General features: G+C 35.6%; 2 protein-coding genes across 2 annotated transcripts; both read right to left on the reverse strand.

The window, feature by feature from the left end:
• Positions 1–8,859: 8,859 nt before the first annotated feature.
• Positions 8,860–10,316, reverse strand: PCAP1 (plasma-membrane associated cation-binding protein 1). Its single transcript, XM_016342490.3, has 4 exons — positions 10,074–10,316; positions 9,784–9,873; positions 9,603–9,687; positions 8,860–9,508 (listed from the first exon to the last, which is right to left on the reverse strand). Exons 1-4 carry the CDS (start codon positions 10,182–10,184, stop codon positions 9,123–9,125), a joined length of 672 nt encoding a protein of 223 aa, XP_016197976.1. The 5' UTR covers positions 10,185–10,316; the 3' UTR covers positions 8,860–9,122.
• Positions 10,317–11,499: 1,183 nt separating this feature from the next.
• Positions 11,500–17,527, reverse strand: MCM6 (minichromosome maintenance (MCM2/3/5) family protein). The gene is made up of 18 exons (XM_016342491.3): positions 17,301–17,527; positions 17,033–17,182; positions 16,805–16,930; positions 16,330–16,492; positions 16,010–16,203; positions 15,719–15,914; positions 15,558–15,632; positions 14,602–14,831; positions 14,402–14,516; positions 13,811–13,885; positions 13,591–13,731; positions 13,296–13,499; positions 13,051–13,212; positions 12,914–12,969; positions 12,664–12,815; positions 12,456–12,581; positions 12,082–12,212; positions 11,500–11,968 (listed from the first exon to the last, which is right to left on the reverse strand). Exons 1-18 carry the CDS (start codon positions 17,375–17,377, stop codon positions 11,834–11,836), a joined length of 2,508 nt encoding a protein of 835 aa, XP_016197977.1. The 5' UTR covers positions 17,378–17,527; the 3' UTR covers positions 11,500–11,833.
• Between the last annotated feature and the right edge of the window lie 1,127 nt (positions 17,528–18,654).

Below are 18,654 nucleotides of genomic sequence, written 5' to 3' on the forward strand. Positions count from 1 at the left end.
ACTCTGCAGCCACTGCTACTTCATTTGTCATTTGCCCCTTGTGAGTTATTGGCTGCCTCTGATGAAGAATTTGATTAAGATGGGACTGATTTGGCCTGATAACTGGTCTTCTTGGCCTGAGGAACAGGCTTCATGGGCTGAGATGTTATCTTCTTGGGCTAAGATGTTGTCTTCTTGGGCTGGTGGGCTGCTTTATTGGGCTGAGACATGGGCTTCACCTTTGGTTGGTTGGGCTCAGATATGGACTTCATTGTTGGATTGGGCTGTGACTTGGGCTGTGAGGTTGTTCTGTTGGGGTGAGAGGTTTGCTTGTTGGAGCCAAGATCCATTGTTGTGGCTTTTTTCACAAGTTGGGAACTGCACTTCTTGGCTTCGAAATTCCTCCCTTGTTTCAAGCTTTCTGCTTCCACATTCACTACTTCTTCCTCAATCTGGTCTACTATACAAGGCTGAGAAATACAATTCTCCAGGTAGATATTGATTAGATTGTGGTTTCTCCTGCAATCCTTGCACATGGCAACCAAGTCTGCGTCTGTGACTAAGCTTCTCAACCCTGATGAAAGGGAAACTCCAGGATCTTTCCACCAACAGTTTCTAGCTTCAATGTAACCCAACTCCCTGTAATAACCCCTTACAAAGAACACGTCAAGCGTGTCTCCTTCAACCCCCATCAAAACCTCTGTATTATCGGGTTCGTATACCATATCTCCTTCCGCATTCTTCTTAAACAATCCACCATGGTGAAACACAAAGGTCATCGGAGGACCTTCCATCTACAATCAGAAAAAAGAAAATATCCTTAGCCCACACAGATTGCAACTGGCTATTCTCAATCATAACATAACAAACCCTAACCCCAAAACAAACATGCAACAACGAAAACTAACCCTCATTAAAATGAAAAATCCATAACTCAATATCATCACAACGCCAGTCAAAGCAATGCATTCTGACACTTAAACAATAGTCACACAAACCCTTAGGCTCCTCAAACCCCTACCCGTAATCAGACAGAGACATACAGAACGCCACCCCTAAGTCATCAGGCTAAAAACTGACTTCAAAAAAAGGAAAAAACTTTAATGCTTACCTCTAACCGTCACGATTGCTTCTTCCACAATCAATGTTGCTAACAGAGCTGACGACCACAATTCTCAGTAACAACACCTACTCGGCTTTGATCGTCAACTAACAACGAGAAACGTCAATGGCGAATGCAAGGTGAAGGGGTTAGGGCATGGCTTGAGGGAGACGAAACATTTTGGAACCAAACATGGAGATACTTGTTATGGAAGAGGGTGAATCTACTCTGCAACGTTTTGAATCCATGCTGCCCACAAAACGACGCCGAATCATGTCTATCTGGACATTCACTCAAAATGGCGTCGTTTTCCTTCTCTGCCAGCATGGCAGTTAACGTCCCACGTGAGCAGACGTTAGCCATGTCATCAAGCAAATTGACGGAAGGACGAACCTGATTCACTCGTGTAACTTTCGGAGACTCTTTTGATTAACTTTATCTTTAGGGGACTAATATGGAGATCGAGGTATCTTTCAGGGACGAATTTGAGTATTAACTCAATAAAATAAAGTATAAATATTTTTATTTATTTATATTTTATTATATTTTATAAATATTATAAAATATTATAATTTTATATATTTAATTTAAAAGTGGAGAAGTAAAACTCTTTTTCGGTCCTTATTCTTTTTCAATTTAGACAACTTACATTTTAACGATTGAAAAATGACAATGCGTCCCATATCTTTTTTTTCATTAGATGCATGAGTCTTTATCCTTTTTTTTCATTAGACACATGAGTCATTCTATAAGAATTTTTGACAAAAGATAACGAAAAATACTTACGTGTGACGTAATTTGTATGAATTGGCCTTCATTAGTCCTACGTGAATAATAAATATTCGATTGGAATTGTTTAGCTCCTACATAATCATCAAAACGATGTTTCAATCAAATGGTTATCATCCTTCTACAACATTATTTTGATGATTGTATAAATAATAAATAGCCACAATCAAATGGTTATCATCCATGTAAAATAGGTGAAGAGCAGATTATACAAATTAACATCATACGTAAAGCATTTTTTGCTATTTTTTACTAGAGATTTTTATTAAAAAAAAAAAAAAAAACTTATGTATTTAAAGAATAAAAAGATAGAGGATGAATTTTCATTTTTTAATTATTAAAATATAAATAGTATAAACTTAGGGGCGAAAAGAAATTTTACTCAAAGTGGAATATCATGCATATTTACACTTTATTTAATGGTAAAAGATATGCATAGTGTTGGGAATAAGGAGTATGACCACAATCCAATCAATTATGTGTCAAATAATTTGTTATTGTTATTATATTAAAATGTTAATATAATCCTTGATTAAATTTAGAGATTTATCATTGTGATAGTAATCATAATATTGAGAGATAAATCTTTTATAATTTAATCTAAATTGTTCTTGATCATAAGATTATTAAAAAGGACATTAATAATCCGAAAAGATCAAAATATATATATATATATATGCTTTATTAGAATCTTGAGTAACAAGATTGAAGAACTTGCAAATGAATATTAGAGAATGAGAGAAGAAGATAAACTTGATAGATTGAATATGATAGAATGAATATTAGGAAACTCTGTTTCTCCAAAGAGTAAAGTTATTATATATAGCATATACACAAGTCATCCCTTATTAGGGTAGAAAGACTAATCTACCCTCTAACTAATCATAATAGAATAGAAAATTAATTCACTACTCTAACACCCCCCCCTCAAACTGAGGTACTTGATCTGTCATGTACTCTCAGTTTGGTTCTAAATTTCTGAAATGCTGGCAAGGAGAGAGGTTTAGTTAGAGTATCTGCTATCTGATCTGTGGAAGGTATATGCACGACAAAAAGTTCTCTGCGGTTGACTAGATCCCTGATAAAGTGTAAGTCTAGCTCCAAGTGCTTGCACCTGCTATGAAGGACAGGATTAGCAGCTAGAAGGCAAGTGGACTGGTTATCGCAGTAGATGGTAGGTGGGATTTTTTGAGGAATGTGCAGCTCCCCGAGCAACTGTTGAAGAGACATAATTTCAGTTTGTGCAGCAGCTATAGATCTGTATTCTGCTTCAGTACTGCTTCTGCTGAGTTTGGTTTGTTTATTACTTTTCCAGGAGACTAGATTGTTGCCAAGATACACACAAAAGCCTGTAATAGATTTTCTGTCATCCAAGTCACCACCCCAATCAGAATCTGCAAAGGAAAGTAAGCGAAAATCAGTAGCTTTTGTGAAGAATAAGCCATGATTCAAAGTTCCTCTCAAATATCTCAAAATTCGTTTCACACACTTCCAATGGTGTAGTGTAGGTTGGTGCATATATTGAGATACTTTATTAACCGAGTATGATAAATCTGGCCTAGTAAGAGTTAAATATTGTAAGCCGCCTACGATTGACCTATAAAGTTTTGGATTATCAAAGAATTCTGAGTCATTAGCAGACATCTTAAGACTAGATATCATAGGAGTAGGCATGGGACTTGAGTCCTCCATAGCTGATCTTTTTAATAATTCTGATGCATATTTAGATTGAGTAATTAACAAATTTCCTTGTGGCAAATAATTTGCTTCCAGGCCCAAGAAAAAGCTGAATTGTCCCAAATCTTTCAAAGAAAAAATTTTATTGAGATCAGATATGAGAGTATTAATTTCATTCATATTATTACCAGTTACGATAATATCATCAACATACACAATTAAGTAAACAACAGAAGAGGAAGTATATCTAATAAACAAAGAAATATCAGATTTAGCATTCTTAAATCCAAATTTGGCTAAGGTTTTGGCCAAGGTATTGAACCAAGCTCGTGGAGCTTGCTTCAAACCATAGAGAGCCTTGTTTAGACAGCAAACTAAGGATGAATTTGAATGAGAGTAACCTGGTGGTTGGGCCATATAAACAGTTTCGTCTAGTTTACCATTGAGAAACGCATTATTAAAGTCAAATTGTCGTAATGGCCAACCTAAAGAGACAGCAATACTAAAAATAACCCGAACTGTACTAGGCCTCACAACCGGGCTATAAACCTGCTCATAATCTATTCCCTCTGTTTGATGAAAGCCTTTACCAACTAGCCTAGCTTTGTATCTTAGAATGTTTCCAAATTGATCCTTTTTAATGGCAAAAACCCATTTGCTTCCTATGATGGTAGCATTTGGGGGTGGTTCTTTGAGAATCCATGTTTGACACTTCATAAGTGCTTGAAATTCAATGTCCATGGCTTGTTTCCAGTGTGGAGAGGCTAGAGCTTGAGCTACAGTCTTAGGGATGTTATGTATCAAATCAGTGGTTGTAGGTTTGGAAGTAGTCGTGGTAGCTAAAGCTCTAGGTTTAGTAATTCCAGATTTTGATCGAGTTACCATGGCATGAGTGTTATTGGGTGGGGATGGAGTCGGAGAGATAGGGGGTAAGACAATGTCAATGTCCCCAATTGGTATAGAAGAATCTGATGTACTAGAAGCTGAATGTGGAGTTGTGTTATTGGATAAAGTGTTTGATGTAGATGTAGGAGTGGATGGACAAGTGTGAGGTTGTTCTAAATGAGGGGGTTGACCAAGAGATTGATGGGACGATGTACTAGTTGAAGGGGAAAGAGGGAAGGAGGCTGTATTAGTTGGTGGAGTAATATAAAAAATAGGATTCTCAGCCAATGCTACAGATTCAGACTTATTAGAAGAGGAATCAGACTTAGAAAACATAATACTATAGGGAAACACAGATTCATTAAAATTAACATGTCTTGCTAAGTATATTTTTCCATTTTTTGCCATACACCTATAGCCTTTGTGATTAGCATCATACCCTAAAAACAAACATTGTTCTGATTTATATGCAAACTTTACCTTATTATATGGTCTTAAGAAAGGGTAACATGCACAACCAAAAATTTTAAAGAAATTATAGTCTGGTTTTTGATTAAACAGCATCTCAAAAGGACTTTTATCTTGCAATACCTTTGTAGGGAGTCTATTGATGATATAAGCTGCACTAATGAAGGCATCTTCCCAGAAAGTCATGGGTAAGGAAGCTGTGGCAAGTAAAGAGAGGCCCATCTCTGTGATGTGCCTATGTTTTCTTTCCACACTGCCTTGTTGATGATGCGTGTAACCACAAGACTGTCTGTGCAAAATGCCTTCTGATGCCAAGAATAGAGTAAAATCTTTTGAAAGAAATTCCATACCTTTATCCGATTGTAGTGCTTTGATTTTGTGACCACTTTGCTTCTCCATAAAAGCTTTATAAGTTTGAAATGCAACGAATGCTTGTGATTTGTTAGTTAGCAAATAAAGACAAGTATATTTTGTATATGCATCAACAAAACATATATAGTATCGAAATCCATTTCTAGAGTTCATGGGGGCTGGTCCCCAAATGTCTACAAAAACAAGTTGTAAGGGTTGTGTATAGGAAGTTTCAGAAGCAGGAAAATGTAAGCGATGCATCTTTGCCATAGAACATATTTCACATACATGTTGAAATTTAGTAGCAGAACCAGAAAAATTATAAGTTTGATTAAGAACAGTAAGAACAGTCTGAATAGCACTATGGCCTAACCTCTTGTGCCATAATTGCACATCTTTATTTTTATTTGCCAGAGAATTAAAGGCCGGATCCAAACATGAGTCTAATACATGTGAATTACTAAAATCAGAAATAGGCACAGTGTTGAGTACAGTGGATTTAGTTTGAGGCTGCTGAAGAGTAGCATTATTACAAACAATTTCAGAACTAGTAGTCAAAGATCTTGGGATCCTAAGGTTATCTAAGGTATAAATTCCATTCCTAGCATTGCCTTGTAGGAGTAGGTTCTTGGTATCCTGGTCACGAATTAAGCAAACATCAGGCCAGAATTCAAAATAAACATGGTTATCAAAGGCAAATTTTGAAACACTTAATAGATTCTGCGTAATTTGAGGAACATGAAGAAGATCATTCAGACAATAAGCAATGTTAGTGGAAGGGTCAAAAAGAATAGAGGAACCTGAAGAAGAGATCGGTATACCTGCCCCATTACCTACATAAAGCTGGTCTGAATTAAGATTCGTGGAAGAGGCAGTGAGTAAATTGTTGGAGTCTGGGGTAATGTGGTGACTTGCTCCTGAATCCGGAAACCAAGAAGCTTCACTAATGGATGATGGTGTAGAAATATAAGCTCTTGGTTGATGAAAGGTGGAAGACGGAGGTGGTGGCTGGGAATTTCCATATGGTATCTGAAGTTGATTAGAGGAATTAGCCACATTTGGTTGAAAAGACGTATCAAATCGATGATAACAGTTCCAAACCACATGGCCAGAACGACCGCATAGTTGACATTGGGGTCTTTGATTTGTGAATCCAAACCTCCCACCTCCTCGAAAGCCTCTTCCACTTCTACCTCTTCTTGCTCCTCCTCCTCTGTTGAAGTTGAAGGGTTGAGTGAAGTTGGCCATCGGCATAGCTAATCCAGGATTCTTGTGTCTGTCAAGCATATTTTCAAATGCCAAAAGGAAAGATTCAGCCTCTACAACCTTGAAGGAGCCCAATCTTGACATTACCGAAGCGTTGTAGACAGTGTACTCATCTGGGAGACCATCAAGAATAGCTTGAATATGGTCATCCTCATGAACTTGATAGCCAATTGCAAATAGAGAATCTACTAGTTTTCGAATTTGAGCAAGATAATCAGGTACGGTGCCCGTCTTCTTCACGGACTTGAGCTGCGATTTGAGGCTCTGAATGCGAGCTGAGGATGCGGCGGTGAAGTAATCATCAATCTTTTTCCAAACTAGATGAAATCTGGTGAGATGTATGACCTTACTTTTGAAGTTAGTGGTCATGGATGCCACGATCCAAGTAGTGAGGGTTAGGTCTCGGAGACGCCATTTCTTGAAGTCCGCCGATTCGGTAGCGGTTTTCTTTGCCTCATCTGTAACAAATTGAGGAGGAATCTTCGCTGGGTTTAAGTGATCTTCCAAATCGAGACTCTGGATGGTGAGTAACGCGAGATACCTCCAGGTTGAATAGTTGTCTTCATTCAATTTGTCAGCTATGACAGTGAGGGGTTTTTTGGTGGTGGAGTCGTTGAACTCGATTTCCATAGTGAAACGAAAAAAAAATTTCAAGAACCTAAGCTCTTGATACCATATTAGAATCTTGAGTAAGAAGAACTTGCAAATGAATATTAGAGAATGAGAGAAGAAGATAAACTTGATAGATTGAATATGATAGAATGAATATTAGGAAACTCTGTTTCTCCAAAGAGTAAAGTTATTATATATAGCATATACACAAGTCATCCCTTATTAGGGTAGAAAGACTAATCTACCCTCTAACTAATCATAATAGAATAGAAAATTAATTCACTACTCTAACATGCTTCATATAGAGATATGACTATTGAACTAACTCACTTTGAGAATTTCTAATGGTTATAATTATCGCATATTTGTCAATAGGATATTCTCAAGATGAACATAGTAATAGAGTTTTCTTTGAACTGCGACTGTCATAGTAATTAACAATGTATTTATTATACTTTGATTTCGGACACCTAATATCCTAAGGTACTAGTTGAATGGATATTGAGTATGATTTAAATACTTGTAGAATTAATGATTAGTCAATAAGAAATCCGTCAACTCTCGATAAAGAGTTTGAGCTTTATGATTATAATGACTGAGATGAATAAAACATTGGCTAAGGGAATTGAATGAATGAAGAAATGAGTTTCTTAGGTCATTCACAGTTCATTATAATAGTAACAAGTTAGAGTTTGACAATTAAACCGTACTCTAAAGGTTAACCAAGAGCTGGAAAGATGAAAGGAATTATACTTTGTTCTTTTGGGGTTCTTAGTAAAAATAGATTACTTCAAACTATCGGGTCGTTGAGGAGTGTTGCTAGACGCCAACCTTGATTGGTAAATTTAGTATGACTAATTTACTATCCGCTTAGTATTGAACCTATGGAGTCACACACTAACGAGTGTTTTAATCTTTGCTGTAGAATTATTTAATTATTATTTTAATTTGATCAAATAAATAATTATATTAATTCAAATGAATATTATTATATTCTTTGCTGGCACCAATAATATAATAATAATATGATAATTGAAAATATTAAATGAAATTTAAGAATAATTAGTTATTCTATTCTAAACTTGAATTCTAAATTTGGATGAGATCCTAACTGATTCTGTTTCAAATTAAATTATGATATAATTCATAAATTTAAAAGATTCAAGTTTAAAATAGTAAGATATGATTCAAATTTGAATTGAGATTCAAATTTAAAATCAATAACAAATTTCATAAATGTATGTGAGCCTGATTCTTGGAGAAGAATTTTATAGCGTGCAAAGAGTTGCAAGAGGTTTTTTAATTTAGATCAGATGTCAATTGGTTAAGGAGTTGACAGCAAAAATTGGTATCGGTATGGATACGTATAATACTTTCGTACCATCGAAAGAAAAAATGATTTTTACTAGTGTATACACAGATATTTAGATCTGATGTATATATTATTTATTATTAAAATAAAGTTTAAATACAAAATAGATCTTTTAAGATTACTTTATTACTTCCGCTGCTTGTCATGAACAACGTGTAATCCTTCACAAAGACTATGTTACTATGTATAAGGTAAGAATAATACCAGAATATTTGGATAGAAACCAATTCAAAGAGGACTCTCACATGGAAAAAAGAACGACAGAGACAGGTAGGATTTATTAATGAACCAAAAAGACCCACCTCACTTCGCTTCCTTAACTAAAAAATGAAAAAAAATTAAATAAATACACAATCAATTTTACAAAATGATGCACCAATAATGAGCATTCACATTTACATTAATTAACAAACACATATCCATTATACAAAAAATTAATAACAATGAACAAACCCAAATGAATTACATAGAGATACAAAATTTAAAGAATATAAGAGAATAATAATGGTGTGTAACAAACAAATATTTGAGTGTTTATGCACACTACTATACTAATAATACACACACACATATAGATATATATGGTGATGATATATGTAAGATTGAAATAACGGAAATTCGTCAAGGTTTTGGTGGTTCTTCTGCAGTTTTCTCAGCTGAAGTTGTTGCTGCTGCTGCTTCAGCAGGTTTCTCTTCTTCTTTTGCAACTTCTTCAGCCGATTTTTCCTCAACTGTTTCTGGTGCAGATGATGATGTTGGATCTAACGATTCAGTTTTCTCCTCTGCCTCTTCCTTCTTTTTTTCCTTTTCTTCTTCTTCAACCACAATTTCCCTCTCTTTGACACCACTTGTTTCTTCTGTTGTAGTAGTAGGAGGGACCTCCTCAGCTTTCTCTTCAGTGACTATGAAAGTGGAAACTTTCTCAAACACAAAGGAAACTGGGCCTGGAACCAAGGCTGGTCCAAACTTGGAACATGCTTCACTCACTGGCTTTGATCCAGGGAAATCTGATTATTCAGATAAATAAAATTCATTGTCAATTAAATTAAATTAGATCACTCTCTTTCTTCTATAAAAAAAAAGGGGCTAAAAATACATCACCAATTTTAACAAGCTCTTCTAGGAACTTTTGGACTGATGTGGAGTTCTTCTTTAATCCTGCTTCATTAGGTTCTTTTACCAAACTCTGTAAAGTGATGATGTGAAGATAGTTAATTAGTAAAACACTTGTTCAGTGTATTGGTCAAATATGTGTGCGCGTGCATGTTTTATATGATCATACCTTCACTTCAGCTGATGAAGCCTCATATACTTCAGTTACTTTTGTTTGAAGTTCAGTCTTCTTTTCTTCAAAGGCTTTGTTGTATTCCTCCTAATAAAACAAGCACCAATAAGCCATAACACGTGAACTTCTGTTGATTTCTTGACAAATAAATACCATCAATCATTTATTATATGCTTAATGATATCTAATGTTACGGATGTAGAGCAGTTGAACAAAAATATAATGTTACATATATTATTTAAGGTTTAATTTATAATCAAAGCTAATCAGTTAGAAGAGAAACTAACCTTGGAGTCATCAAATAACTTGGAAGCTTCAGCAGCACCAGATTTCTTGGTGCTATTCTTATCAAAAACCTTCTTGATCTTTGGAAGCACCTTGGATTTCCAATACCCCATCTCTTTCTTTCTTTCTTTCTTTCTTTCTTTCTTTCTTTCTTTGGGGTCCTTAACAAAATCAAACTATCAAACTCAATGCAACACTGTTCCAGCCACTTGTCCCTCCAAATTAAGCCACATATATAATATAATTTTTTAATTCTTTTATATATATATATATATATATATCACTCTCCAGCACATAATCAAACATAGCTACATTTAAAACACATATACTTCCAAGTTCCAACCAAACAAGTAGCCCTTCAAATTCCAGCCTAATTACGTGCATGACCGCTTTCCCATTCAAGCAAGCCAACTTGCTAATACTCAAATGACTTTACTGCCCTTCCATGTCGGACCATGCAACTAGTATCATACGTAAAGATCAAACATTATTCAAGGACACAACTGTAAATTCTCAGCTATTTTATTTTTTTGAAAAACAAATAGAGTTGGGTCTAACAGATATGATTGACATGCTTCAAAGACAGGGTGTTGGTGGTAAATATGTGGGGAGCCACAGGGGTATAAAAGGGAACAAATGTTTTTGTGAGGGGAAGTGACAGCTGGCAATCAACTCATACCATAGGTGGCAAATATCATATGTGGGGTCCCTGACATTTTGTATTTATGTCATCTATCATTTTTTTAAATTTCTTAAAATTTTATTAATTTTGATGCCATTGATGTTGATCTGTGACACAGTTTGGCTGTGTCAATTTAAATTGTGTACGCATAGTGCCATTTAGGACAAGGATGAACCTGTGCTAGCTTCTGATATGAAACTTGGCACATGGCTTCGCTGGTTCTTGCAATCACGCCTCCAATGAATTCAAATTCTATTAAAAAAAATTGAAGGTTGTTTGCATACTAAGGCTTGGACTAATCGGGGGGTTAATTACGACAAGGTAACCAACTAGCTAAGAAAAAAAACAATAGTACACAATTTTGTGGCGCGTTAACTGAAAAGAACTGTTTTAAAACGAAACTTGAGTTGAAGGTATCTTTCCCATGTGGGGTAGGGATGTCCTTTTGTTTTCACTTTCACTAAAACTATAGTGACTTCTGCTTGCGGTTTGAACAAGAGGGACCCTAATTGACTAATTCATATCAAATAACGGTAATGTTGCCGAGCATTGAAAATAACAGTTATGTAATAGTTAGGTAACATTCTCCTTGATAAGAAAAGGCAAAATGATAAAATGAAGGTGAACCTGGTTTAATTAATAATTCATTTATTACTATAAAACATTATGTTTATACTTTATATCATTATTCAATAAGAGTAGGTACGAATTTATTGGCTAAATTTTCCTTGTAGCTGCAATCATCATCAAACAAAATTGAATTCATAGTAAAATGAAAACATACATTCAACTCTTCAAGCAGCATCAGTATAAACACTGTTCCTAATCTAATTAAGAAGGTAGTTAAGTTACATATATGTCTGTCAAATGAAAGGACCAAATAATGGAGGAAATTTACTTAGGCTGTGTGCCCCTCCTTGGTGATAAATTTTTTTTCTAGTTACAACTTACAAATACATCAGAGGGGCACTCACAATTTTCCAACATATTTCAAGGAACCAGCTTATAAAATAAGGAATCCCCAGATCACTGCAACAATATGAATAAAAATAACTTCTTAGTTCTCACATCATTATGCTGTCAATCAATGTAATAATTAGGAGCCACGGCTAAAATTCGATCATTTCTAGATACGTGCTCTGGAGCCGCACCTTCTGCTGCTTCTTGCATCCCATCATCCAGCACTATCAAATAGCCCTCTCTTCGGATTAAACTCTGCAGTACGTGTTTTACATAGTTAACGCGCCACATCCATGTCCAAAATAATTGTGTTCTTGTTTGAAAGCAAAGTAAATGTAATTCTTGGAAGGGTGTAGACAAATGTATACCTCTATAATAGCTTTGAGTCTGGAAAGTTCTGCTTTAACCTCCTCCATAGAACTGTAAGCGTTTTTCTCATTTTGTTGGTCTACATACCATTGAATCAAATCTCGTTGCCTTATTCCAGCCAACCCAGTTCCTGCAACATTCACAAGTAGCATAAATTTCAGTTTTCAGTATAATATACTGTTACATTGGACACCATATAATGGCTAGTTATATTCATAGCAAAAGTTTCTTTGTACAAATAACTATTAGATGTAGAGCAGACAAAGGCATCCAGAGCTTCAGAACTTGATTGAAAGGTATACAGTTCCTTTACCGGAGCCTAATCAATTGAAGTAAATATTCAATAACAAATAGCAAACATTTCAAGTCGCACCTTGTTGCAGAACAGTTTCTTCGTGCTGTCTAAGATGCATGATGAGTGCCCTGGTCACTCTCTGAAAGTATTCATCACTTATGATTAGTTTCTTCGGCTGGGGGTTAGATCCATCTGCTGCATTTTCTGCGAGAGTTGAGGCAATGATTTAAGCTTAAAAGCTCTTATCACGATAGAAGTCAAGGTAAAATGATTAGTGACATCTCACCATTTGTTCCAGCAGCTTGCTGGGTTGCCTCTTGACTACCAGCTTCCCTTTTAATATCAGCCCCGTCATCTCTATCATTATCATTTCTATCACCATCATCACCCTGGTTCTCTTCTTGAAACTCAGATAGATCAATGTCACCAGACTCCACACTGCAAGGGGGAAAAAGTAAAAATAATTTGAAAAAATGCAGTTAGCACAAAAAAGCAAGCTCATAAAATAAAAATTAGAAAAAGGGTATTTGTCCTACCTTATTATGGATGTTTTCAGCAGCTTCACTGCTAGGTTAACATGTTGAGGTTGCACCTGTTAAAAAGACATATTTAGACCAGGGAAGAAAAATGTACCAAGTTAAATACATTAATAATAAGCCTCCCCCAAAATCACCTGATTTTCCAAATGACATCGTGCAATGGCTTCAGACAGCCTGATTAATGCCTCCAACTGCCTAACTGTCATACGATATGCAACCCTACTCCCAGGATTTGTATCACCTCTGCGGAGAGCAACATAAGAGTCTACTAGTATTTTTTTGGCCTCTGCCGTAAGCTGCATTAATCAGGCTTAATAAGTAAGAATCATAAGGAAAAAATTATCTCGATTCAGGAAAGCATCTACACAAGACATCAAACCTTTGGTTTGAGAGTTTTTGCATAAGCTATATAACGCTTCAGTTGCGCTGTGGTGAATGTCGGAGTAAGAGCCTCTTCACGCTTTTGATGAACTCTCACAATATGATGAGCTATGTGGTAATCTGTCTGATCGTCTGGATCATCAATCATAACATATACAAGATCAAACCTCGAGAGTATAGCAGGTGGAAGAGCCACATTGTACTGAAAAAGATAAATCAAAGCAATTAGGCTACGTTGTAAGGCAGATGAGTGCCACAATGATCCATGCATTTCGTAAATAATTGGCAATCACCTTAAGTGGTTTAGACTTGTCATAGCGTCCCCCAGCAGGGTTGGCAGCGGCAAGAATAGAAGTGCGGGCATTAAGTGTTGCTTGAATTCCTGCTTTTGTGATACTAATTGTTTGCTGTTCCATGGCCTCATGAATTGCAACCTTCAAACCAACCAAATGAGATCATTTCCAATCCATGACCATGCAATGCGAACTCAAAAGCACGTGCCTAAGGTCTTACCTGATCCCTGATCTCCATCTTGTCAAATTCATCAATGCAGCAAATGCCATTGTCTGCAAGCATCAATGCACCAGCCTGAAAAGAAGTTTTCACGTATATTAGGATAAAAACATAACAATCAATTATATTGATTAATGCATCACCAGAACATATCAAGAAAATAGCCTCCACATCTTGGTTCTTTCGTGGCTAACTTGGGCATTGCCTCTCAGCCATGTTGCATGTAATTATAGCAATCATGCTACACTTTATGCAGGTGGCTCAATGTACAATCCTCTTTGTGACCATGCATACAATTTGGCAAGCCTAGAATTCCCAATCCAAGATAGGTAGAAAAACTTTTCATGTGCCAGCACACATGAGAAATGAGAGGATGCACATTCTAACTATACTTTCTGAGTGTGTATGAAACATATTTTTTTCCATTTTAAATGTCCTTAAAACATGCCACTCAAACACAAATTACAACAAATAGTACAGGTTTCAAATAGTTGTGAACTTAAAAATATCTCCCAGAGAAACCCTGTTGACCTCATATGAGACCATAATTACTTTCTAAACCCAGAAGCATAAAATAGTTATGTCATTTACCTCAATACAAAACTCCCCAGTTTCTGGTTCTTTAGCAACTGTTGCAGTCAATCCAGCAGCAGATGATGATTTCCCAGATGTATAAACAGATCTTGGAACTATGCCTGAAGTATACCTAAGATAATAAACAAGCATATACAAGTCATTCAATCTGCATAAACTAGTATAAAAGAATAGGCAAAAAAGGAAAAAGAAAGTACTTGAGAAATTGACTCTTTGCACAGCTGGGATCCCCAACAATGCAAACGTTTATATCTCCTCTGAGGTTGATGCCTTCATGAGTTAATTTGTGGACACCGCCCATAAGCATAAGAAGGATTGCTCTCTTTATGTCTTGATGACCAAAAACAGTTGGAGCAACACTGTTAACAAGTTTTTTGAAGAAATCTGGAATATTCCTCATTCGTTGTATTTCATCCAGCTCCTGTGTCTGTAAAACCACAAACCAAATACTTTATTATTTTTTCCAGATACTATGTAGAAAATGGACCAAATATATCCATATGCATTCATGTAGTGGGAAATGATGGACCAGGTTAAGAACTTCACTAGACAAAGGGAAAGAGAGAACAATCAACAGGTTGCAGATATAAAATAAGTATAGGTCATGTCAGAGAAATACAGTGGGTAATAGTGATTAACCTAAACTATCACTTGATTAACGCAAACATAAATAAATAGTTGCAATCAACGATGAAAAAACTAGTCCTTGAAATGAGCATCCAATGTGTGTCATAATGGAGATAATAGTTCTATGCATTGGAGACACGGATATGACCAGATGGCATGATCATGAAAGACAACTTTTAAAATGGCAAGAGATAGTGCCCTTAGTTTCTTTTTTCATCATTAAAAAAATGGTATTTTAAAAATTAAAACAAGCCCAAAACTTGCGTGTGTTTCTCCGTGCATTTTGCATACAAATGTTTGTCTTCAATTTTGAGTGGCCTATTCCATATTTTGCCTCCCCAGGTCAGAGTTGAAAGAAACTTTCAAATTAAACACAAATGGGTGTCATACAAGGTATAACATGGAGATACTAATGGTTTGCTTTATTGTACCAAAACCGTTACAATATAAACAAAATCAAATGTAAACCAGACGGTGATATAACAGCAACGATAATGCACATAGATAAAGAGAATGCTGAACTAACAGTAAACTGCATATCATCATCATCAGACTCCTTCTTTCTATTTCGGATGTCAGCATCTCTTCTACCATCGCAAATCTGAAATAAACCATTTAGAAGAATCATCAACAATCAGAATAAATGAAAACCCAAGAGTTGCAATTAACAAGCCACACCAAACTAACCTGAACGGAGTTGGCAATAAATGCTAGGCGATAAGAGAGGTCTCTGACTCCAAGGGCCCTAAGACCCCTAACACCTTCATTTCCAGCTGCAGGACCCTTGCGCTGAGAACCTTCCCGGCGGCATTCTGATCTCTCTCCAGGGGACGCCAATGCCAAAAGATCAGGAATAACAATTACAGTTCCTGTGAAAATCACCCTGAAAGAGAACAGAATATGATTATATCGAATTCCAACTGAGTTTTTACCACAATTTGGCTAGTCAAAGCAAGTGTTGGGAAATATAAGACTCACGTGTCACCAGCCCTGGCCTGTTCCACAATCTCATGTCGAAGAATAACATCCAAGGACCTAGGCAGCGACCCAGCAGGTATCTCTTTGGAAGTCTCTTGCATCCTGACCCGTTGCCAGTCAGCAAATTTGCTCTCTTGGCGCATCAGTAGCCATCTTGCTCGTTTGTTACAGGTTGGAATCGGGCAGATTGTGGGCTGCAGTGCCATTACATTAAAACAAGAAGAGTCATATATAGATATCAAAATCAGCAGCAGACAAAACGGCATTTATAATGTATCAATAGTTAAAGGTAATAACTGTTGTTATTATCTATTAATCACCTCGGTATACTTGAATTCTTGTTCCACATTTTTTATAACCCCACCACACTCTAAGCACTTGAATGTTCCCTGGATAAGCTCAGGACGAACCTCACTTGTCCTGGTTACTACCCCAGTCACGGATACTAGTCTTCCAATTTCTGATGTGGCCAGTTCCCTCAATCTGCAGTTGAATCAACAAGCTATATAACCAAAAATACTTGGAAGATAGAACTGAAGTACAAAGTAACATAAATATAAAAACAAGGGAAATGATAGAGAGCCTTCTGAATTTATTTTTTTGGATCACTTTTAGCCATCAACCCAATTCTATTTAGCCAAGTAATTCAACAATATCCTTTAGTCCACACTTTTAAACCTTGATAGCTAATTGATGGCCATCAACAATAAATTTTGATAGCCCTCTAGCATTTTCTGCAACTAAAAGGTTTTTTTTTTAAAGAATATAGAAAATTGGAATGGGGAATTCACACACCGCTTAACGATTGGAAGGTTGTAGAAGGCAATATTGATGTCTTTGTTGGGGTTATCATCAGATATGAAGGTCGGCTTCAGTTCCGTAACGAATCTCTTGCAAGCATTCTTCAGATAAGGCTCAAATCTACCACCAACAAAAAAAAACAAATAAAAAAGTATCTCAGTGCCCTAAAATCATACCAAAAAAACTAGGGCTCCAACAATTTGAAAAGGAGAGAGGAAAAACCTCAAATATTCATCAGAGATAGCTTTCTGGAGAAGGTCACTGAAAGTGATGACGTGTTCGAAATCGATGAACATTGTGTTGGATTCGTTGGCCCTCATTACTTCTATCTCCGCCTCATAGTGGAGCTCGTTCCGGTTCCCGGACCTGAAGCTGATTTTCCAGTTTTACCCCCGCCAGAAACAAAAAGTTAGCATCACAACATCACTGAAGAAGAAGAAGAAGAAGAAGAAGAAGAAGAAGAAGGAGGAGAAGAAGAAGAAGAGGGTACCTCTTGAGGAATTCGAGGAAAGCGTTCTCGACCCTAACGGCTTTCTCATCAACCAAAATCCCACCGTAAGCTTCCATTTCTTTTCTTCTTCTTTTCCGGTTTCAGTGGTGTAGTGAATCTAGCGAAGGAGAAGCTTGTAACTTCGGCGCTGTTCTCAGTAATGCTGGAAATGGTAACCAATATGCACGTTCGCGCTCTTCTGTGGCGGGAAAATCAGAAGTGGGCCCAACGATTTCCCGCCAAAACCCCTTTCCTCTATAGGAGACGCTTTTGACTCCCATGTTGGGCTTTTCTGGGTTTAGGAAAATCGTATTTCAAGTCTTGTCCGGCTTCTTTGGGCCGACAATGGGCCGTTGAACACTTCATGATTTTCGACCTCTTTGTATGATTGTGCCACAATATTTCTTCTCTCTTATATTTCTTGAATGTTGTTAGGCTGGAATTGGTTATAATATAAGCATGACATATTCAAATAGGAACATAAAAATATAAAATTATGTTTAATAATAAGATATAAATAAAAATATTATATTCAAAAATATTAATAAGAGATTTAATTTATTTTTATAAATTTTTATAATTATATTTTTTATTATTATATTTTTTAATTTTTTATATAAAAAATTAGAATAAATTAAATTTTCATAATTTATTTTAATTTATCATTAAATAAAATATAAAAATATTAATTTTTATATTTTAATTTATTATACTTTATTTTTAGTATTTTGTTTTTTTTTATTTTATTTTTAGAATTAAATGCAGTCTTATAATTGCTTTGTTTTAGACCTTAGAGTGAAATCAATTGATCACTATTCTTTATTTATGTGCACGCTATTTGTTATAAGACTCTGCAAATCAATTTATTTAGCTTTTTCGAATGTGTGAATTGACTCTCAATTTAACCTTTTTGTATCCATGATTGCTAACTAGATTAATACACTTCCAAAAAAGTTTAGGATCTAGGATTATATGGTATAAATAGTTCATTTTTCAAGAGGTGTTCAGACAAAGCATTTGTCCACACACTATGATAAACCAATGCATCTAGATATAATTTTTGTTCATAAACATATAAGATTGTTAACAATATTTGGACTAAAAAATTTAGACATAGAAATAAGATGAGTGATATATTTTAATATTATAATTTTTTTGTATTTTTTTAAAATGGTGAGATATACACAAATTATATCCGATTTATGTTTAAAAAAATCTAAAAATTTAGAGTACATAAATTAGATTTGTGTACTCCAAAATTTTTTTATTTTTTAAACAATCTAATTTGTGTATCAAAAAATCTGACAGTCCAATTTTTATACCTTTTACAAATTAAATAGTTCGATTTTAGCTT

The sequence above is a fragment of the Arachis ipaensis genome, chromosome B4 (genome assembly GCF_059453495.1).
Source record: "Arachis ipaensis isolate K30076 ecotype BB chromosome B4, ASM5945349v1, whole genome shotgun sequence".
Classification (NCBI taxonomy): Eukaryota; Viridiplantae; Streptophyta; class Magnoliopsida; order Fabales; family Fabaceae; genus Arachis; species Arachis ipaensis.